Consider the following 21,938-nt stretch of genomic DNA (forward strand, 5'->3'; position numbering starts at 1 on the left):
GTACATCTTTGTAAAGTACTAAAGCATTCCCAACAGTCGGTAAAGACTAAATATTGCCTCTACTCTTCAACATTTCATAGGATGCCCCAATCAGTGCGGCTAACATAAAATGTGCAAATGTTGGAAAAGAAACAAAAAGCTGGCCTTTTTAGCAAATGAGATAATAGTTTGTCTAGAAAATTCAAGAACATTAATTGACAGATTATTAGAACTAGTTAGACAATTTAATAAGATGCTCAAATACAAAATCAAGATGTACAAATACAAAATAGAACGGGACAAAAAAATAGTAGCTTTCCTACACCACTTACCCCATTAAACAGTGTCATAGAGGGACTTGTCTGGTGGTCCAGTGGTTAAGAATCAGCTTTCCAATGCAAGAGGTGCAGGTTCCCTGGTCAAGGAAGTAAGATCCCACACTGCGGGGCAACTAAGCCTGAGCACTGCAAATACTGAGCCTGCACACTGCAAGGAAGACCTGATGCAGCCAAATCAACTAATTAATTTTAAAAAATGTCATAGATAAACTTGCCAACAAATTTGAACCTGACTCTAATAAAGACTTCAGATACAACTACGTTCAGGAAATATCAGGGGCATTAAAAGACATGGTGTGGAGGCAGATACATTTTGAATGTAGGCAATTCTTCAGGACAAATGATCAGTTTTCCACCAAATTCAAGACAGAAAAGTCAAGGGATAATGATGGATACGTGTCATTACACATTTGGCCAAACACATAGACTATGGCCAAATGCCAAGAGTGAACCCTAACGTCAACTGTGGACTTCAGGTGGTTGTGATCTTTCAGTGCCAATTCACCAAGTGTAATGAATGAACCACTCTGGTGGGAGATGTTGGTAGTAGCAGAGGCTGTGTATGTAAGGGGGTAGATGGGAAATCTCTGTGCCTCTGTTTTAATTTTGCCATGACCCAAAACTTCTCTTGGAGAAGGCAATGGCAACCCACTCCAGTACTCTTGCCTGGAAAATCCGATGGACGGAAGAGCCTGGAAGGCTGCAGTCCATGGGGTCACTGAGGGTCGGACACGACTAAGTGACTTCCCTTTCACTTTTCACTTTCATGCATTGGAGAAGGAAATGGCAACCCACTCCAGTGTTCTTGCCTGGAGAATCCTGGGGACGGGGGAGCCTGGTGGGCTGCCGTCTATGGGGTCACACAGAGTCAAACATGACTGAAGTGACTTAGCAGCAGCAAAACTTCTCTAAAAACATTGTCTTTAAAAAAGACTTAAGTCTTTGCCTTCCCTAGTGGTTCCATAGTCAAGAATCCGCCTGCCAATGCAGGGGACATGGGTTCTATCTCTGGTCTGGGAAGATCCCACATGCCTCTGGACTTTCTTAAAAAGCAGATCTATATGCATGAGGAAACATGGTTAAAGATATTAATTACAGCATTGCCTTCAAAAGTAAAAACTAGATCACCCCAAACACCCATCAGGTGGAACCTGACCAAACACAGTCGTCACAAGGCAACACGGCCATGGGGTCGCAAAAGAGTCTGACATGACTTACAGGCTAAACAACAAAACAACACTGTATATCAGCTACAAAAGAAAAGGTAGATCTTTAAGAACTACATATTGTGCAGTTGCAAAGTGTTGCAAAATGATTCAGTGGAGTTGCAAAAAGTTGCAAAATGATTCAGTTGGGAAACACCTCCACAGAAACAATCCTGCATAAATTAAAACAGGTATTAATTATACATAAGTAACACATACACACACATATATAACATGTATATGGCTTGAATAACTATATTAATATAAAACTCATTAATTTAATACCTGCATATGCATATATACATAGGTATGTATATATTCATATCTATGTATTTGTTTCTATACAGGTAGGAAAAGGTATTGAATGATACCAAATTGAGGATCAGGGGGAGGGCAATTAAAGCACAAAACCATATGGTCATAAAAATTGAATAAAAAAACATTTGATGAATTCAAAAGCCTTTACTTAAAAAAAAAGCAACTTCTAATAAACAAATCGAAAGAAACTTTCTTGAGCCTTGTCGGTATTATATTAATGATTTACTAGGAGAATGCATCTGCATATAAATTGTGTAATTAAAACTTACTTTATTTTCTTGACTCCCAGAATTGAGTACTCTGCTTTGGCCACATGGACCAGAGGAGCCTTAGGGCAGAGGCAGAGGCAGGTTTTCATCTCTGCAGGCCCTCAATTGCTTGAGATGAGCATTAACTCAGTGACCTCCACTGCCCCAAGCAGGTTTTCCCCAGGAAACATTTACTCCCAGGCCAATGACCATCCTTCTACCCCCAACAAAACCCACTTACATGGGAAAAACTCTAGTAAAGAGCCTTTGAATCTGTAACTTCATGGATAGCCACACATATATTTGATAGAAAGCAAATAATTCTGCAAACACACACAGACAAAAACATTATCAAAATATGACACATCGGAACTAGCAAGCCAAAGCCTTTGTGAATCTCCATTCCTTTTTCCCCCCTTATCTTGTTATTTATTTGTTTAAGTGAGCTCAACTTGGATTTTCTGTTAAGATTGTGAATCTGCATTCTTAAATGATAGATTTAAGAATGATAGATCTTTTTTTGAAATAGTGATCTCTCTTGCCACATTCAAAACAGGTTTCCACTCACCAGAATCCATCTGTAAATCTAAGGGACAAGGAGAATACTGAGGTCAAATGGGAAAGACACCTAACTCCTTCAATACAAGGAAAGGGCAGGCAATTTAGACATTTGATTGAATTTGTTAGCTTTTCTGACTTGGTGCCACCCTCACTCCAGGTCTAGCTCCTCCAGTGCCTGTTTATTTAGCATATGGACACCCATTTTCAGTTGTGATTCTAGACAGGTAGGAACCACAGGTCTATCAATCTTTAGATAAGGATTAACAATTGGAGGGAATTCCCTGATGGTCCAGTGGTTAGGACATGGGGCTTTCAAGGCAAAGAGCCTGGGTTCAGTTCTTGGTCAGGGAGCTAAGATCCCAGAAGTCACACGGCACAAACAACAAAAGCCAATCAAACAAACACATGGGAAATGTTTACAGGGACTTTCAGTTCTATGGCTAAGACTCCAAGCTCCCATTGCAGGGGCAGGGGTCCCATCCCTGATTGGGGAACTAAGATCTCACATGCAGTGTGGTGCAGCCAAAAAAAAAAGAATTGGACACACTAGTGGGGTGGCTGTATTGCTGGTGCGAGAGTGCTCAAAAATATAAAAATAATCATGATGACCATTTATTGAGCTTCTGCTGAGTGCTAGCACTGTGCTAGGCACGCTCCCTATTTCACCACCGTTGAACTCAATCTGCTAAGACAGAAGCACTCATGTCCTCACTTTACAGGTTAATAACTTGCTCACGGTTACATAACTCATTCTTGCCAGACTTAAACGAGTCTCCGGCTCCGAAGTCCACATTCTCGTCTGCTGCATTCAGCGGGCTCCTTTTTCCGGGGAGATCATATCACACTGGAGGCTCACTCCTTCTGGGATAAAGCATTTGTACAGAACTCCAGGAGTTCAGACAGCAAGATGGCATCAGGGTCAGCATCAGCGAAACGGCCCCTCGCTTCATCCTGCAGAGGATCCACGGGACCTGGAGGCCTTGGGGCTGGAGCTGGTCGCCCAGCAGGTTGACTTTCACGCACAGAACCCTGCTGAGTCACCGAGCCTGTCACTGCTATTATGCAACAAATCAGAACGCCACGAAACCAGCCCTGCTCCTCAGGATTGCTTCAACCCCAGGCTTTAGTGACTCAACAAAGGACCAGTGGCTGATGAAAGGGAAGGCCAAATGTTCAGAAAACCTGCTTTGTGGAAGTAATCTGATCTCCAGTCTGATCAAAGAATCAAGAAATTGTTTCCTGGAATGTGGACCTTCCCTCGGTGGCATCCTCCTCTTCCTGAAAGACTCTCCTCCCAGAAGCTGAGGGACTTGCCTCGCCTCCCTCTTAGTCAACTCAAATACTTGTTTTTCATTCAGTCAGGCTTTCCCGGACTTTATATCTAGAATATCAACAACAACCTTCCTCTCCAATATGTGGTTCAGTCGCTAAGTTGTGTCCAACTCTTGCGACCTCATGGGCTGTAGCCCACCAGGCTCCTCTGTCCACAGGATTCTTCAGGCAAGAATACTGGAGAGGGTTGCCATGCCCTGCTCCAGGGGATCTTCCCGACGCAGGGATTGGATGCAGGTTTCCTGCCTTGCAGGCAGATTCGTTACTGACTGAGCCCCCAGGGAGGCCCAATATAGACGCATGTAAATTCATATTCACTTAGCCCTTTTCCCTGCGTTATCTTTCTCTCCTTAGAATTTAATCTGATGTCATTTTACTTCTTTGTCTTGCCTCTACTCAAACTTCATGAGAAGCTTACTTCTGCAAGCTCCACAAGGACATGGATTCTTATTTGCTGCCCTAGCACTTAGGACAGGGCCTTCTGCATAATAGGCACACAGTAAATGTTTTTTAGATGAAACCAATCTGTGCTTCAGAGAACAGTGAAATCCTGGAAAACTCCCATGTGTTTAAGTGTGACACTAAGAGGAAAATCAAGAGTTTTAGAAGCCCAGATTTGAATCTAGACCTAGCCTAGATGAATGTTCAATCCAGTTTAATAATTAATCCAAGTATTACTTGGACTTCCCTGATGGCATAGTGGATATGAATCAGCTTACCAATGCAGGGGACATGGGTTCAATCCCTGGCCCAGGAAGATCCCACATGCCGGGGGCAACTAAGCCCATGAGCTACAACCACTGAGCTGTCGTACTGCAACTACTGAAGCCCACGAGCCTATGCTCCACAGCAAGAGAGACCACCACGACGATAAGCCTGTGCACCGCAACTAGAGAGCAGCCCCCCAACCCCCGCTCTCTTCAACTAGAGAAAGCCCGCGCAAAATAACCAAGACGCAGCACAGCCAAAAATAAACAAATAATTGCTTAAAAATCTAGAGTAATACTTAATCTCACTAAGCCTCGTTTTATGATTGGTTGAGGGAGAATGTTTGCCTCCTGGGATTATAGGGAGGACCAATAATTTCCTGAGTCCCGTGCCAAGGACTGTACATACATTATTTCCTTAATCCTCACAACAATCCCATGAATCTATACTGCTCTTGCCCGCAAAGAGACCAAAGTGATGTGCCCAGGGCAATAAAGAAAGGAAACAGGCCACAGGACTCCAACTCTGTCTCCAAAATCCATGCTTTAATCACCACCCCAGATGGAAAATGAAAGTGAAAGTTTGTGTGAATAAAATGCTGGGCCCTAATGGACAAAGGGCTTCCCTGGTGGCTCAGCTGGTAAAGAATCTGCCTGTCATGTGGGAGATCTGGGTTTGATCCCTGGATTGGGAAGCTCCCTTGGAGAAGGGAAAGGCTACCCTCTCCAGTATTCTGGCCTTGAGAATTCCATGGACTGTATAGTCCATGGGGTGGCAAAGAGTTGGACACTACTGAGGGACTCTCAGTTTCACTTTCAATGGAGAAAAGAGGCCGGCAGTGTCCCTTGACATCTCCTCCACCCAAGCCCCTCAGCAGAGCTGCTGCGAGCCAGCAATGTTCCTATACTGCCCTGGGCTCTGACAAGGAGAAGGAGCAATCACTCACCAAGGGATGGCTCACCTCTGCGCTCGCCCCAGCCTGGTGACTTGCCTTGTCTTTCATATTTAAGAATGAGCGTACTGTCTCCCCAGCCACCACACCTGCCCCTCCAGGATCGTCTTTGGCACCAGGCCCCGGGACCTGGTCACTTTTGCATAGAGTAAATAATAATGTATATTTAATATATAAGAGTATAATAATATATATTTAAATATATAAAAATTTATATATATATATATATATGGACTTCCCTGGTGGCTTAGAGGGTAAAGCATCTGCCTGCAATGCAGGAGACCGGGGTTCGATCCCTGGGTCAGGAAGATCCCCTGGAGAAGGAAATGGCAACCCGATCCAGTATTCTTGCCTGGAAAATCCCATGGACAGAGGAGCCTGATAGGCTACAGTCCATGGGGCCGCAAAGAGTCGGACACAACTGAACGACTTCACTTTTCATTTTAAATAATACATAAGGAAAAAATATTTTAACTTCAGATCAATTGCTGTTCAGATATCACTAAATTTATTCTATAAGCTTCTTTTAAATGTGATTTCATCCTGGAGTAAGTAGGAAATGGTGACCCACTCCAGCATTCTTGCCCGGGAAATCCCACGGACAGAGGAGCCTGGCAGGCTATAGTTCATGGCATCTTGAAAGAGTCGGACATGACTTAGTGACGAAACAGCAACAACAAACCAAAGGAAATCTAGAGAGCAATACTGAAAGCACATAAAATGGAAATTAAGGCTAAAAGCATTAGCAGAGATAAAGATCTTCACTTTAAAATGAGTTTTTTTAAGTCTTCAAGAATTTATAACTACCATGAACTTGTATGCTTCTACTAATACAGTTCAGACATACGTAAATGAAAAACTGATAGGATCACAAAGAAAATTGGATAAATTCACATTCATGGTGGGAGACTTTAACGCAGCTCTCTTAGACACTGATAGACAAATCAGACAAAGTGATGAATAAGGATGATATATTTGACAGCTATATTAACAGAACCATACACCCCCCTAAAATAGAGATCATACATTTTTTGATGTTTATGTGGCATATTTACCAAAAAAATTAAGTCACAAAGTTTCAACAAAATTTTTAAAAATAAATGTGATCTCACAATTCAACCTAGTGCTGTTTAACAAGTGGCACAAATTGACTTCTAGTTAAACAAGAAAAATATTTGTAGACACATATATATGCACATATATAGTTTTAAAATATAAGTTGATATATTATTGATACCATGTGTTCCAGCATCAAAAATAGACCAAAAAGTGCTTTCAAGACCTAATTTATACACATGATAAAATTAACTGGGTTTTTTATTTTTATATGCATACAAAATGCTAGTGTTTGGCTTTAAATGATGAGGTAGAGTTTCAGGTTGCTCTTTGCAAGTCCTTCTCCACAAATCCCACACTGCGGGCAAGAGCATTCTCGACTTCCAATAACCGAAAAACCACACGGGGTGGAATCTGCACCGTCTTTTCTATTTGTATCAATATATTGGATTTTGGAGGAAGGTAAACATTTTCATGTCCTGTTAAATAAGAGTTATCAAATGAATGTGACACAGTAATCTGGCGGAAGCAGATATTGAAGCAATTCTGCAGAATCTTTTTTTTTTTTTTTTCTGCTTATTAGTTTATGTTTCAAATAGCTGCCTCTTCTGTGACTTGTGTCTAAGTTATAATTAAGAGAGGAAAAATCCAGCTGAAAACCCTAAGACAGCCAAGGTCCCAAAGCAGCTAATGATGTTCAGTAAAAATGCCTGAGCTGCTGACTCAGGAGTTAGCTCACCAGACCTACCCAGGCATGTTCATCGGCAACGCACTCAGAGGTTCTCAAACAGTTCAGTTACAAAAAAGGGGGGACTGTGAAAATTATATGGTCTGTTGATTTAGAAGGAGGTGGAGGAAAAGGAAACAAGAAAGGAGAAGAAGAACATGGAGGAGGAGAAGGAGACGAACGAGGAGGAGGAGAAGGGAAGTGGGTGTTATCGCCTCCTTTGGGTCTGCTTCTCTGGAATTGCAGAGGGTGGCCCAGACCTGTTCGGTTAATGTAGTGAAAGAGCACAATTAGGACTCTCCTTTCTGCCATACCATTGTCCCTTAAAAGGATTTCTCATAAGATCCCTGAATCTCAGCTGAAAAGTTCTCAGGTCCAAGCTTTGCCCTTTACAGAAATCATCATCAGGCTACAACAGAAATCAGCAGCAGCAGCAGCAGCAACAACATGAGGGCAGAGAGTGCACACTCAAAGGCCATCCGTCACTGACCCTCCACAGCCTGCGTGAACTGTTGCAATTGTCTCTTTTGTTTTGAGCCTCAACCATTTTCTTCCTCCCCGACACTGTCTCCCCATAGCAGTCATAGAATCAATCATCAGGTAAACAACTGTTTGTCCTCAAGATACTGTACTATCCTGCAGGTAATGCTTGTCACAAAGGTTGCCTGGAGGGGAAAAGAGAGTCTGCTGCTGCTGCTGCTAAGTCGCCTCAGTCATGTCCAACTCTGTGCGACCCCATAGACGGCAGCCCACCAGGCTCCCCCATCCCCGGGATTCTCCAGGCAAGAACACTGGAGTGGGTTACCATTTCCTTCTCCAATGCATGAAAGTGAAAAGTGAAAGTGAAGTCGCTCAGTCGTGTCCGACTCTTAGCGACCCCATGGACTGTAGCCCACCAGGCTCCTCCATCCATGGGATTTTCCAAACAAGAGTACTGGAGTGGGGTGCCATTGCCTTCTCCAAAAGAGAGTCAAATGGTTTTGAAAAAGAGAAATGTGGTACCACTGAAAAGAGTAAGAGTCCGAGTGGGATGACTCAGGGTCTTGTGTGCCTGAGTGCACATTAAATCGCATCTGTGCTCTGCTGTACTGTGCTTAGTTGCTCAGTTCAGTTCAGTTCACTCAGTCGTGTCCAGCTCTTTGCGACCCCAGGGACTCCAGCATGCCAGGCTTCCCTGCCCATCACCAACTCCTGGAGCTTGCTCAAACTCACGTCCATTGAGTCAGTGATGCCATCCAACCATCTCATCCTCTGTTGTCCCCTTCTCCTCCCGCCTTTAATCTTCCCCAGCATCAGGGTCTTTTCCAAGGAGTCAGTTCTTCACATCAGGTGGCCAAAGTATTGGAGTTTCAGCTTCAGCATCAGTTCTTCCAATGAATATTCAGGAATGATTTCCTTTGCGACCCTCTGGACTGTAGCCCACCAGGCTCCTCTGCCCATGGGATTATTCAGGCAAGAATACTGAAGTGGGTTGCCATGCCCTCCTCCAAGGGATCTTCCCAACCCAGGGATCGAAGCCCTGCCTCCTGTATCTCCTGCATTGCAGGTGGATTCTTTACCACTGAGCCACCAGGAAAGCCCAAGCAAGGTGTTAGGGGGCACTAATTAGGTTAGGAAAAGAGAGAAGTCAGAAAGAATGGAGAAGGAGGAAGAAAAAGAAGGAAAAAGTGGGGGGTAAGAAATAAGGGAATAGAATGCAAACTGGCTAATATTTATTGAGCACTGAATGAAGGCCAGGAATTGTTCCAAGTGGTTTACTTATGTTGATTCACTTAATCTATAACAACCCTATAAAAAACACCACTATTATCCTCATTTTTCAGATGAGAAAGCTAAGGCAGACATCTTACCAAATGTTACACAGTCAGTGAGTCTGGGGTTTGAAGCCTGGCAGTCTGACTCCACAACTAACCACTTTGTATACCATGTAATTTGAAGAGCCTCCATCACTCGGTTCTCCTACCCTCATGTCATAGAGTGATTGGCTAAAACATTTAGCATAGTGCCGGAACACAGAATGTGGTAGAGAGGCTTCCCTGGTGGCCCAGAGGCTAAGACCCTGTGCTCCCAATGCAGGCAGCCGGGGTTCAATCCCTAGTCAGGGAATTAGATCATGTCACGAGTAAGAGAACCCAGGAACCACAACTAAAGATTCTGTGTGCTGCAGCTAAGACCTGGTGCAGCCAAAAGTAGGGCAGGTGGGCACGTGCTCATTTTCGCCCCGTGTGGTCCTCACAAGAACCTTAAAAAGGGTGTATTATTCCCATCTCACAGATCTGAAAACTGAGTCTCCAAGAAGTACCAAATCAGCCAAGGCCATATTCCTAATAAGATGTGGAGGTGAAGAACGGGCTAGAGAGAAAAGAGAGAGGAGGGAGGAGGCGAGGAGGGGGAAGCGAGAGGAGACAGGCGAAAAGAAAACGGAGCCTGCGGTGGTGAGTGCTGCTCTATATTCACTTCAGGGGGCCTCCGGGCTTTCCAAGAGGACATCTCTAATCCACACAAGGCTGATTCACTCACCCTGAGCTCTTCTTTCTTTCAGCTGGGTCCTGTCACAACATACGAGGAAGTCTGGACTCCCACCAAACCCCTTAAGGAGTTGCTTATCTCTGGAGCTTGATATTGCCACATAAAAACTCAGACCACATGCATAAAGAAAACCCCTGATTGTATTTCATGTATTCAACTTTAGCATCTTCTTCCTACCTTAAAACCATATATTGATGTTCCATTAACTTACTTATCCAAAAAAAGTGATTGCATAAGCATGAAACAAAAGCTATACCATCATTTATGGCATCTAGCCCTTTTCTGATAAAATTCTATTTATAAGTTAGTCTGTACTTTAACTTCATGATAGCAAAGGTTTGGTAGTAATAAATATAGAAGTTTGGTGTATCAATCATATTTATGTGCTAGTAAATGTATATTAGTTTCTTATTGCTGCTATAACAAGCTACCACAAACTTAGTGGCTTAAAACAAGACAAACATACTTTCCATGTCTAGAGGTCATAAGTAAATGGGTTTTATGACATAAATGCAGGCATCAGTAGGCTGCACTCTTTCTGGAGGTTCTAAGGGTGAATTGGTTTAAATTAAAGTCTCACACCTCCCAGCTCACACTGCTTAGAATGGCTATTCTGAGGCTGTTTAAATCAAAGTCTACAAAAAACAAATGTTAGAGAGAATGTAGAAAAAAGGGAACCCTCATAAACTGTTAAGGGAAATGTAAATTGTTAATTGGTGTACTCATTATGGAAAAAAGTATGGAGGTTCCTTAAAGGACTAAAAATAGAACTACCATATGATCTAGCAATTCCACTCCTGGGTATATATACTGAAAAAACAAAAACACTAATTTGAAACAGTTATATGTGAACCCCAACGTTCATAATAGCACCCCACTCCAGTAGTTTTGCCTGGAGAATCCCATGGACAGAGGAGCCTGGTAGACTGCAGTCTGTGGGGTCGCTAGGAGTTGGACACGACTCAGTGACTTCACTTTCCCTTTTCACTCTCATGCATTGGAGAAGGAAATGGCAACCCACTCCAGTGTTCCTGCCTGGAGAATCCCAGGGATGCAGGAGCCTGGTGGGCTGCTGTCTATGGGGTCGCACAGAGTTGGACACGACGGAAGCGACTTAGCAGCAGCAGCAGCAGCAGCAGCAGTAGCAATGTTCATAACAGCACTATTTACAATAGCCAAGATATGGAAGCAACTCAAGTGCCCATCAACAGATGATTGGATTAAGAATATGTGAGATATATATTCAGCAATATATATATAACCCTGTCTACATATAACAACAGAATCTTACTCAGCCATAGAAAATAATGAAATTCTGCCTTTTGCAGCCATGTGGATGGACTTAAACAATATTCAGTTTAGCAAAATGAGACAGAGAAAGACAAACACTATATGATATCACTTATATGTGAAATCTCAAATACGATACAAATGAACTTATTTACAAAACAGAAATAGACTCACAGATATAAAAAAAAATAAATTTATGGTAACTAAAAGGAAAAGGAAAGAAGGAGGGACAAATTAGGGGTATGGATTCAAACTACTATAAATAAAATAGATAAGCAACAAGGACATACTGTGTAACACAGGGAATTATACTTATTATCTGTTATAACCTATCTGTGCTCACGCTCAGTCCTGTCTGACTCTTTGAGACCCTTTGGACTATAGCCCACCAGGCTCCTCTGCCCATGGAATTTTCCGTGCAAGAATACTGGAGTGGGTGCCAATTCCTCCTCCTATAATGGAACATAATCCTCAAAAATACTGAAAAACTATGTTATATGCCTCAAAGTAACATAATACTGTAAGTCTATACTTCCAAAAAATAAAGTGCAGATAAATTTTGTCTAGAATTGTCCTTGACATTTTCACAATTAGAAGAAAAATTAGGGTCAGTCCTTACAATTTCTATTTGAATATTCGAATCCATACTTTAAGGGCACTGGTTTTGAACCCCTTTTACAATGCCAGAAATTTGATTCTTATACTCCAAAAAAAGATACGGTTTCCATGACCAATTCAGTTGGCCACATCTGCACTGCTTCCTTAAGCAGAACAATCTTAACCTCTCAGAGGAGCTCCTGTCTACCTGGTCTTTTCAATGGTTGTAAGTCTCAGAAATCAAATCTTCAGGTTGTCTATTTGACTCTGTAGGAATGGAAGCTTGGTTCTTGGACTTTAGGATGGGACTGAAGTTCAAACAAAACACAAAGAATCTCTGATACTGGGTCTGTGTAAAAGGAGGGAAATAGAGATAGCATTTGGATCATGTGGGAGAGACTGGAGGAGTCCCACTGGGTCAGTCCTTCATGGTGGTCCAGGGCCAGGCTGCCTCCCTCGGAGACATTTGAGAAAGTTGAGGTGTGTTGATGTTGAGCCGGGGGAAGTGGAGGAGCTGCAAACACTTGTGTGGGAGGTTGGGGTTACTAAATTCAGCACATGAGACACTTCTGTACGATGATACATTTTCTCACCCAAATGCTAATAGCATCTCTGTCGAAAAGCAAATCATCTACCTGCATCTCCTCATTCACATTTAGTTCAATCACCTCTGGTCTCCAGTTCTCCAAATACCCAGTTTTCAGCATAAAAAGATATGTAGGCCATAGGTGTTTGTGCTTCAAGTGGAGCAGTTCCTGCCTTAAACGACACTTGTACTAATAGTGGCCTAGCTGACTACTCTGTAATGATGGGCACTGTCTCCAAGGCTAGACTGAAACCAGGAGACACTAAATTCTAAAAAATATTGTTATCCCTCTGCCCCGTGTAATTTGAATGACACAACCATAAGTTCTGATTTTTTGTCTGGTGACTATGCTGATGTTTTTTGTAAATATCAAATACTGTAAAACATATTTTTTTTTTTTGGCCAATCTATTGCTGCTTGTTGCATAAAAATCTTCATTCTGAATTTACATATGAAATAGGTTGTTGACAGTTCAAAGTCATGGGAAAGCGTGTTACTTGATGTGCTCTAGATCTCCTGTCCAGTTCTGGCTCTATCGCTATCTGGATGCCTCTGGGTAAGGTACTTGATATCCGTTGGTCTGCCAAATGGGAATAATGGAATGTTGCTAACAGTTTGTAAGGATTAAATGAAAATGTGTGTGGCTGGTAGGTAATAACTGCTCAGTATATTTTAGCTGTTAATAGTGTTATTGCTATGTCCTCTTCCACACCTGCCATTCCTCAATATTCTTTCAAACACCTTTGAATGCTTACAGTGTGCTAGACTCTGAGGATATAAAGAAGATAGCTCTGACCTCATAGAATTTATAATCTTTAAAAAGGAAATAGGTTTGTAAATAAGCAAATGCAACAAAGTGCTACGTTACTTGATTTAAAAGAGAAAAGGCTATATAGGCTATAGTGAGGAGGGCAAAAATGGTCAATTCTGAAGGCTCAGAAATGTCTATGGGATTTCTTTAAAAGCAACATTGTCATTGACTTTCTTAAGCATATTTTCATCTAATTCAAAAGCAACAGCTCTCATCCAGATGTGCAATGCATAGTACATAAGGTTTTAGGAAATGTTGGCAGTACTTCTGGAAAGACCAGGTAATTCTTTTCTGAATGATTAATTGTAAGATACATGCTAATAAGAGACACAGTGGGCCAAAAGGAGTGGTTAAGATACCACTGATTGTATTGATGCACTGATCGCAGAAACGTTCTCAAGCATGAAAGAAATGTGGAATCAATTGTAGTAGTCTCCTCTGGTGCTGTAATTCAACACTGGATCTTACAATTAATTGTTTGGAAAAGAATTACTACAAAACATAGTCCAGTAGTCTCCTCTTAGGCTTCCCTGGGGGCTCAGACGGTAAAGAATCCGCCTGCAAGGTGGGAGACCCAGGTTCAATCTTGGATCAGGAAGATCCCCTGGAGAAAATGCTAACCCACTCCAGTATTCTTGCCTGGAGAATTCCAGGGACAGAGGAGCCTGGCGGGCTGCAGTCCACAGGGCCGCAAAGAGTCGGACATAACTGAGTGACTCTCACACACACACACTTTTAGTCTCCTCTTATCCATGAAGGACACATTGCAAGTCCCCCAGTGGTTGCCTGAAATCGTGGATAGTATGATACTGGTTCAATCCCTGGTCTGGGAAGATCCCCCATTTTCCAGAGCGAGTAAGCCTGTGCGCCACAACTCCTGAGTGAGGCCATATGCACAAAACAATGAAGTAGATATTAAAATTAGTTTATTTTTCTACTTAACTCTTAATAAATGAGAAGAAACACAGTAGTCTGTCTCATAAAGAACATTTATAATACATAACAATCCATAAAGCCTCATGGTGAGGTAGGAACAGCTTTGGAAAACAACGCACAGTCAGAAACATACAAAAAGTTAGGTAAAATGTTGCAGCACTAAAGACGTTTTATCTGCATCTGCATTTCATGAGATGATAATTGCATTTAACTGTGCCACACCTGGCCCAGAGGACACCCCGTGGCAGACACAAAACAACACAACACAGAGGTTTCATAAAGAATCACAGATACACTGATACGCTTCATTGTGCTGTTTCAAGGCAGAACCATAACATGGCAACTTGTGTCTTTTTATATATAACCACATATTAATCGTATGTTACATTCCCTTCAGTATCTTTTTGCCAAAGACACTGAACCATAAAGTTTTTGGTTTAAAAGTCTTAATTGAATGACATACAAAAGGCTCCTGTGCCAGTGAAAATGACTGCTAAGTATTTCAGAACTTGTTAGTAAAACTAAATAGCATTGCCACATGATAGCGGTAGAGTTACATCAAAATAGTGCTATTATAATTCCCGTTTCAGATGGTCAAACACTGTATGACAGTTTCAATTTAAAAAACAACAAACCCTCCACCTTCCCAAGTTTTAACACTGTTTTATGACTTAACTGAAACTCTATTAAAATAAATAGTTCTATATTGTAGGATTCTTCTCCATATTTGTGTATGTGTGAACATCCTAAGACAGCAGGTAAATGACATTTCATCAAATGATATTTGTTTATAAACAGTAAAAATCTACAACTCAATACCAGTTAGCCTACTAAATACTTCACATTAGGTTCCATAGGCCTTTTCCTTCAGAACTTTCAAAAATTCAAAATTAACTGAGGATGTTAACAAGGTACAAACATTAATAGTCATCTACTTGTGATTTTCCAAGGTGCTCTTGATGCAAATTCTTCCTGGTCAAATTACATACCTTAGTTACCCAAACATACTACTTTCTAAAATGTTAAAATACACACAGCAAAGTTTCTGAGTTTTTTACTTTTCCTTTAGGTTTTAGTTCATACTTTATACAGGGCAGATGCTCTCTGGAAAAAAAAATTTTATTAAACAATCATATAACTAAAAGGTGACAATGGAGAATTAAATCTCTCTCATCACTAAGGCGGAATTTAGGTTGGAAAAAATGTCTGGGTTGGTTTTAATTCAGGCACATGCAGCACCTCCATCTTACTAAATTGAGACGATAGACACATTTCTAAACACATATTCTAAATACACTGATCTTGCTCAAATATAAAAGAGCCAGCAGGAGAGATGCACCTCCTAAAACTGATGCAGTGTTATAAAACAGCATTTAAATATTGGGTTTAAGTCTCCTAATAATTAATGGAATTTCCCTCATTTTCTTCCAGGAAAGAATAAACTATTTTGGAAAAGACACTTAAATCCCACAATATTTAAATATAAAAGCATTTTAAAAAGATAATGCTAATATAGCTAAAAATGGGTTAGAAAGTGCATTGTAAAGAAATAAATAATTCTCTGCTAAAACTGAAAAGGTGGGTCAGTGCCCACTGATTTTGCTATTATGACAGAAATCCTTTGAAAAAGAGAATCCTATGGTACCACTTTGTTACTTATGAGCTACTTAAAATTATGAAGTGAAATAACTAAAATCTAAAGGCTGTTACTTTCAAAGCACTTTGAAAAAAAAAGTAGCCCTTGTCCCATGCTTATACACCATTAAAAAAAAAATTCTTTCAGTTGATGTCGTATGCCTTATGCAACCTTTAATAGACCCAATAGAGCATTGTAAAGAAAACCTCATTGAATGTAATATATATTACCAGTTATCCTTTTATATCACTACTGAAATATTTCTATAACATAAATTGTTTTGAGATCTTCAAAAAATGGTAAATCAGGAATGTACATGATATAATTTGAAGCTTTCTCTTGTTCACTCATATGAAATTCCAATTTCATGTTTTAAAAAAATGTTTGCAAAATTCCAAGTAACTACCAGTTTAGGAATTGAAATATACAATATCAGAAGAGTATTAAATGATAAAGATGTATTGCAAATTGGCAGGTTATGGTTTTGGCCCATTATAGTAAATATGAACTTACAAACTGTGTTCCTAAAATTACCTCATTCTCAATGGAAAAATCGGGTGTTCTTAAACAGGCCCATTGCCAGCAACAGGCTTATACTAGGAAAAAATCACATCATCTACCATAAAAGATCATCCCTTTAAAAAGTTAACTGTCAAATGCCAACGTTTTCATCTTAAGACCCACTAAACAATGAATTATTTCAAATCCCAAAAGGTAGCCATCCCCAAAGTAGTCAGCTATAAAAGGTACTAAAGTAGTCAGGATACCTCGTTTCTAGAAAAATAGAGCTATACATGATAACTGATATTAATATTCATCCTTTTGAGGACAAAAATCTAGTTTCTTCACAAAGCATAATCCCTCTATCAGAAAAATATAACTTAAATACCCTTAAATAATATTTGTGTATGGATTTGAAATCCATACAAACAATGAAATAGCCAATAACAGTTTCCTGTATAGATATTACGACATCTTGCAAAATAAGCCACTATTGGAAGGTCTGAGCAATGTCAAGACAGAATGACATATAGAATCTCAATTATTAATTTTGTCTTAACAAATTTTGCTTTTTGACAGTTTAATATCCAAACTGCATTAACCTTCAGATTTTTCTCTCAACTCAATGGCTCTTGGCAAAGCACAAGCATTGCTGGTTGGGCTCAAAAAGCTGTTTGAATCCATTCATAATTGGTCACTGTGAAATGACTCTGAAGTTATTTTTAAAACTCACAATTTAAAAGATTAGATTAATAAGCTTTCATTTAACATGTAATTATTAAACAGTCTTAAAAATATTTATTGTATATTTTATGAGTAAACTTTCAACTCTGTTTCTAATGCCAATCTTTCAAAGGAAGTAATGCTGGTGAACATATTCATCTTTTAGACTACCTTTGTTTTTTTTTTTAAAAAAAAAGTTAAAATTCTCAGAATAATTTAGATATGTAGTCTGATTATTAACTTACAAGAATCTAAATACTTAAATTTGGTAAAACTTCCTTCCCTGCTCTTACTGTCCATTTGCCCTATTATAGGTATACTAGTTCAATTTAATTATCTATTTATTAGAATAATACTCAGCAACATAGGATACAGAGTAGTAACTGATCTTCAGTATCATAAAACCCCATGTGAAGAAAAAAAAGAACTTTTCCTAATAATATTCATGAGTCATTCTTAAAATATGCTGCCATTATGCTATGTAATGATCTCAAAGGGCAAGTAAATATTACATAAAACATCAAAGGAAACAGACCTGTTGATTTTTAGAGTTCTAGCAATTATAATTCTAACAAACAAAATATAACACTGGGGGAAAAGAAAAGCAGAGAAATTCCAGTAACAATTTAAATTTATTTATCCCCCTAATTAGTTTTTTACCATTGAAAAACTGGAAATCAAATAGCATTATGTTATATAAGGTTTATACTTAAACAAAAATGTAACATAGTGTTAAAACTGGCTTTCCAAAACTGTTACAGCATAGCTGTACTCTGCACTAATAGTCACAAAGTTGTAATATAGAACTCTGTTAAGCAGTCCCATTATGTTCTTACAAAAATAGAATTAAACTGTGTGACCAGACAAGGACTTCAATTACACTACTTGGCAAACATAGAATTTCAATAGAGTCTTTTTTCCTCTTGCAGTTTAAAGCAAAAGTCAAACATCACATCTTTTTCAAGACTCACAAAGATGATTCGGGTTGTTTGTTTGGCATTTTTTTAATCTCTATCACAACAGCAGGGATGTTTTCAACTTTAGTCCTCTTGGGCTGCTTCTCTAGATTGTCACTAAGTTCTAAACAGGAAATGCTAACTGACGGGGCCTTTTCTGCATCCTTTCCAGACTGGGCTTGTGGCCGTGTCCCACAGCATTGCTTCAAAGCACACTGAGTTCTGCAGGCAAGTTCACACGGGACTACACTTGACTTAGAGCCTACACTAGCAAATTCAGGCTGAATGGTGGTAGCGTGAATTCCGTGATTATGGAAAACGTCTTTAATGATCTTAGCCACCTGCATGTATGATGCCGGGTCTTCACATTTTATGTGAGCAGTGGCAATGATTCTGCTTCCAGCAAGTTGCCAAACATGTAATTCATGAACTTCCTCAACTCCTTCAACATTTCGAAGTTCTTTTATCAAATTTTTGATATCAATTTGTTTAGGAACAGTTTGGAGAAGAATAAGAGCAGACTCCTTAAGCAATGGATAAGTTGTGTAAAGAAGTATACAAACCATTACAACACAAAGAGTTGGATCTAAATACAGTACCCAGCAAGGACCAGCCTCTTGAACTGTTGCCTGAGTACTATTAACTAATTCTACAAATGCTTTGCAGGGGTCAGGTATACAGGGGTTCACACAAATCTCCCCTTCAGGACAACCTTTCCAATTAAAGTAAAAGACTAAGGCATTTACTACCACAATCACTGAACCCAAAGCATCTCCAAAGACATGCAGAAAAACTCCACGCATGTTAAGTTGTCCAGTCTTATCTTCATCCTCTTCCAATTCCACCTCTTCAGGTTCTCTGATAAGATTCCCATTCACTTGTACTTCCATTGCATCATTTCTGGACTTTTCTGGATCTACAAAGAAATAAAAACTCTGTATCAAACACATCTAAAATATATAAACATTCTTGCCTAATTCCATTTAAGAGATGGAGGTGAAAATTTTTCATAAAACATACCCTGGGAACATTCTATACTTGGCATATATCAAAAACAACAAAACTGAATGCCATCACCCCAAACCATACGCAACTATGGATAACTCTTAATCACATGGCTGACCTGACACAGAGCTCTAGTCACTTTTTCACTTTGCATCATTCAAGTGTTAAGGTCAACTTTTAGACTTTTGTCACTTACAAATGATAAGAGTCCCTTGATGGAAGGGGTTTAGAAACTGACAAATCAACCATATACGCCTATCAACAATCACACGGAGACTTCAGGAAAAGTTGGAACTAAATGATCACTATCTACCCTACTACCTCCTTTAAAGGAATTATACACACCAGAACAGCTTAATATTCTTTGGAATAACTCCTTGCAGAGTATAGTGAGAGGAAATTCAATTGTTTATTAAACATTTTCAATATACAACGTCAATTTCATTAACATGATATCCTGAATCCTAGAAAGAGGAAAATTGTCTATGTAGTGCCATGCATGTGTGGTTTCACACAAATAGGTAAACAGAAATTGATATTTCCATATAAATGGAAAACAGTGGGAGGAAATACACCAACCTATTAAAAATATCACTGAGATGGGTTAGTAGGGCATTAGGATGATTCCTTTTCCCATCTCCTCTTTCAACACCTATTTCCCCAATTTCCTTCCAAGAGCACTTAATGTTTAGAATGAAAACTACACATTAAAAATATAAGATGAATAAATTATCATCACTTTTACCTTAGTACAAAAACGACAAATCCTAAGTGAAATGTTAAAACATGCCCCCCGCAAAAAACAAAAAACATGCCCAGACAGGTCCTAAGTCTAGGATTTTCAGGATTGGGTTTAGACTTCAGAAAATTCACCGACACATGCATTGCTGTTCATAACAGAAACCTTTAACCAAGATTTTGAGTTCAGGAAAGTCAATCACTAAGATCGCTCTGAATACATTAAGAAACTTGTTTGAAGGGCAAAAGTACTACTTGGGCAGAGCAAGCTTCCAAACATCCAACAACTAAGGACCAACTGGAGATTCTCTCCGGTTTTCCAAGAGGGCGAAGAAATTTAATTAGGAAGCACTGCTGATCCTGCAAACGCCAAAATCAGACAGTCTCTTGGAACGACAGCCCGTAAAAGACTGCCAAGTGCAGCTGTGGACCGCAGCGGGCTGAGGGTCACCTCCTGACCTTTTGCCCGCTCTCACCACCACGGTGCCATCTACACCCCCATACGGGGGGCGGAGGACGCACTTCCCCGGCTCCTGACACCGGCTGACAGCGCGGGGCTGGGGTCGTCTGTTTCGGCGGCTTCCCCGCAGGTGCGGGTGCGGGAGCCGGCCCGGGAAGGAGCGGCCCCGAGGCGGCGCGGCGCGGTCGGCTCGGGCGCCAGGGGGCGTGCGGGCCACCCCGCCCGGGGCCATCCCGGGGTCTGGGCTCCCCAGGGCCAACCACCTGCGGCGGCGGCTTTTCTCTCCTCACCTGTCTGGTCCAATTTCAGCCCGTTGGAGTTGCTGCTGTTGGCCACCAGGATGTTGGTCTCCTCCTGGTCGGGACCCTGCTCGCCCGGGGTCACGGCGTTGTCGCTACCCCCGGCGCGGCTGCTCTTGCTGCGGGCCCCCTTGGGGAGGCCGTGGCTGTGCCCCCCGTGCGAGTGGCTGTGGCTGGAGTCGTCGCCGAAGCCGCTGTGGTGGTGAAAGAGACAGAGCCCCAGCACGTTGACCACCAGCCCCGCCACGCCGACCCCGAAGACCACCAGTGGCTGCTGCATCTCGTGCGGCTCGATGAAGCGCTCGATGGCCTCCAGCAGGATGGCGAAGCAGAGGCCGGTCAGGAAGATGGCGTTCACCAGAGCCCCCATCACCTCGGCCCGGATCCAACCGAAGGTGTTCTTCTGGGTGGCGTGGGTCCGCCGGGCGAAGCGCTCGGCCACCAGCGCCACCACCAGCGCCAGCACGTCCGACAGCATGTGGAAGGAGTCGGAGAGCATCGCCAGGGACGTGGTCACCCGGCTCACCACCACCTCCAAGACCATGAACATGAAGGTCAGTAACAGCATGCAGAGCAGCCGGCCCCGGTTTCGACCCCAGCACCCCATGGCTGCGGCTGAGAAGCCCGCCCGAGCGCGGCCCGGACACTCCTGAGGAGGCGGCGAGGCGCCGAGGAGCCGGCGACGGAGGGAGGGAGGGCGAGCGGCGCGGGGCTCGGGAGTCTGCCGCGGGGCCTCGGTGACCGGACAGGGGCGGGCGAGCCCGGGGTCTAGCCGCCGAGCCCACGCGCCTGCGGGCGTCCCCGGCCGGCCGGCGGCGCGCAGCTCCTTCTTAGGCGTCCGTCCTCGGAGCCGGCGCCGAGGCCCGGCTCAGCCCCAGCAGCCCCCACACCCCCACAGCGGGGCGGCGGCGGAGGCGGCAGGGAGCTGGGGCTCCCGAAGCCCGCCGACAGAGAGCCGGAGCAGGAGCGAGCAGGCGGGCGGCGGGGGCGGGCGACCGGCAGCTCAGCGCTGAGGAGGCTCCAAGCATCTGCGGGTTCTCGGCGCAGGTCTTCCCCTCCGGCGGTCTTCCTCCGGTGTGGCCCGGACCGAGGAGGCGACGCCTGAAGAGCTAAAGAGGCGGCGGCCACGGCTGCTGCACTCGGCCCGGTGTCGGGCGCCTTCTTCGCCACCCGCCGCCCCCCCGCCTTTGCAGACGGTTTACAAAAAAACTTTGCTTTGCACTCGGAACCCCCGTTTTCACACGGACCCGAGCGTGACAAGGCCTCGCCGCCCCGCCCACCAGGCCCGGCACGTCTTCCCATTGGCCAGGACCCCCTCACGACAGCCGCCGCGTCCCGCCCACCCGCGCTCGCTATTGGGCAGAGGCTCAGAGGGGCGGGGAGGAGGCGGTGTCGCGGCTTCAACAGATGGGGGCGGGGCCTTTCCCTTCAGGAGCCGGGCGTGGGC

The 21,938-nt window shown here is 42.5% G+C and overlaps 1 protein-coding gene across 1 annotated transcript; it reads right to left on the reverse strand.

Moving 5' to 3' along the window:
- Nucleotides 1-14,146: 14,146 nt before the first annotated feature.
- SLC30A1 (solute carrier family 30 member 1) lies at nt 14,147-21,680 on the reverse strand. Its single transcript, XM_086342305.1, has 2 exons — nt 20,483-21,680; nt 14,147-18,905 (listed from the first exon to the last, which is right to left on the reverse strand). Exons 1-2 carry the CDS (start codon nt 21,096-21,098, stop codon nt 18,001-18,003), a joined length of 1,521 nt encoding a protein of 506 aa, XP_086198431.1. The 5' UTR covers nt 21,099-21,680; the 3' UTR covers nt 14,147-18,000.
- Nucleotides 21,681-21,938: the final 258 nt, after the last annotated feature.

This window comes from Bos grunniens, chromosome 16 (genome assembly GCF_055505025.1).
Source record: "Bos grunniens cultivar Pamir isolate PY7600 chromosome 16, Bosgru_T2T1.0, whole genome shotgun sequence".
NCBI classification, from domain to species: domain Eukaryota; kingdom Metazoa; phylum Chordata; class Mammalia; order Artiodactyla; family Bovidae; genus Bos; species Bos grunniens.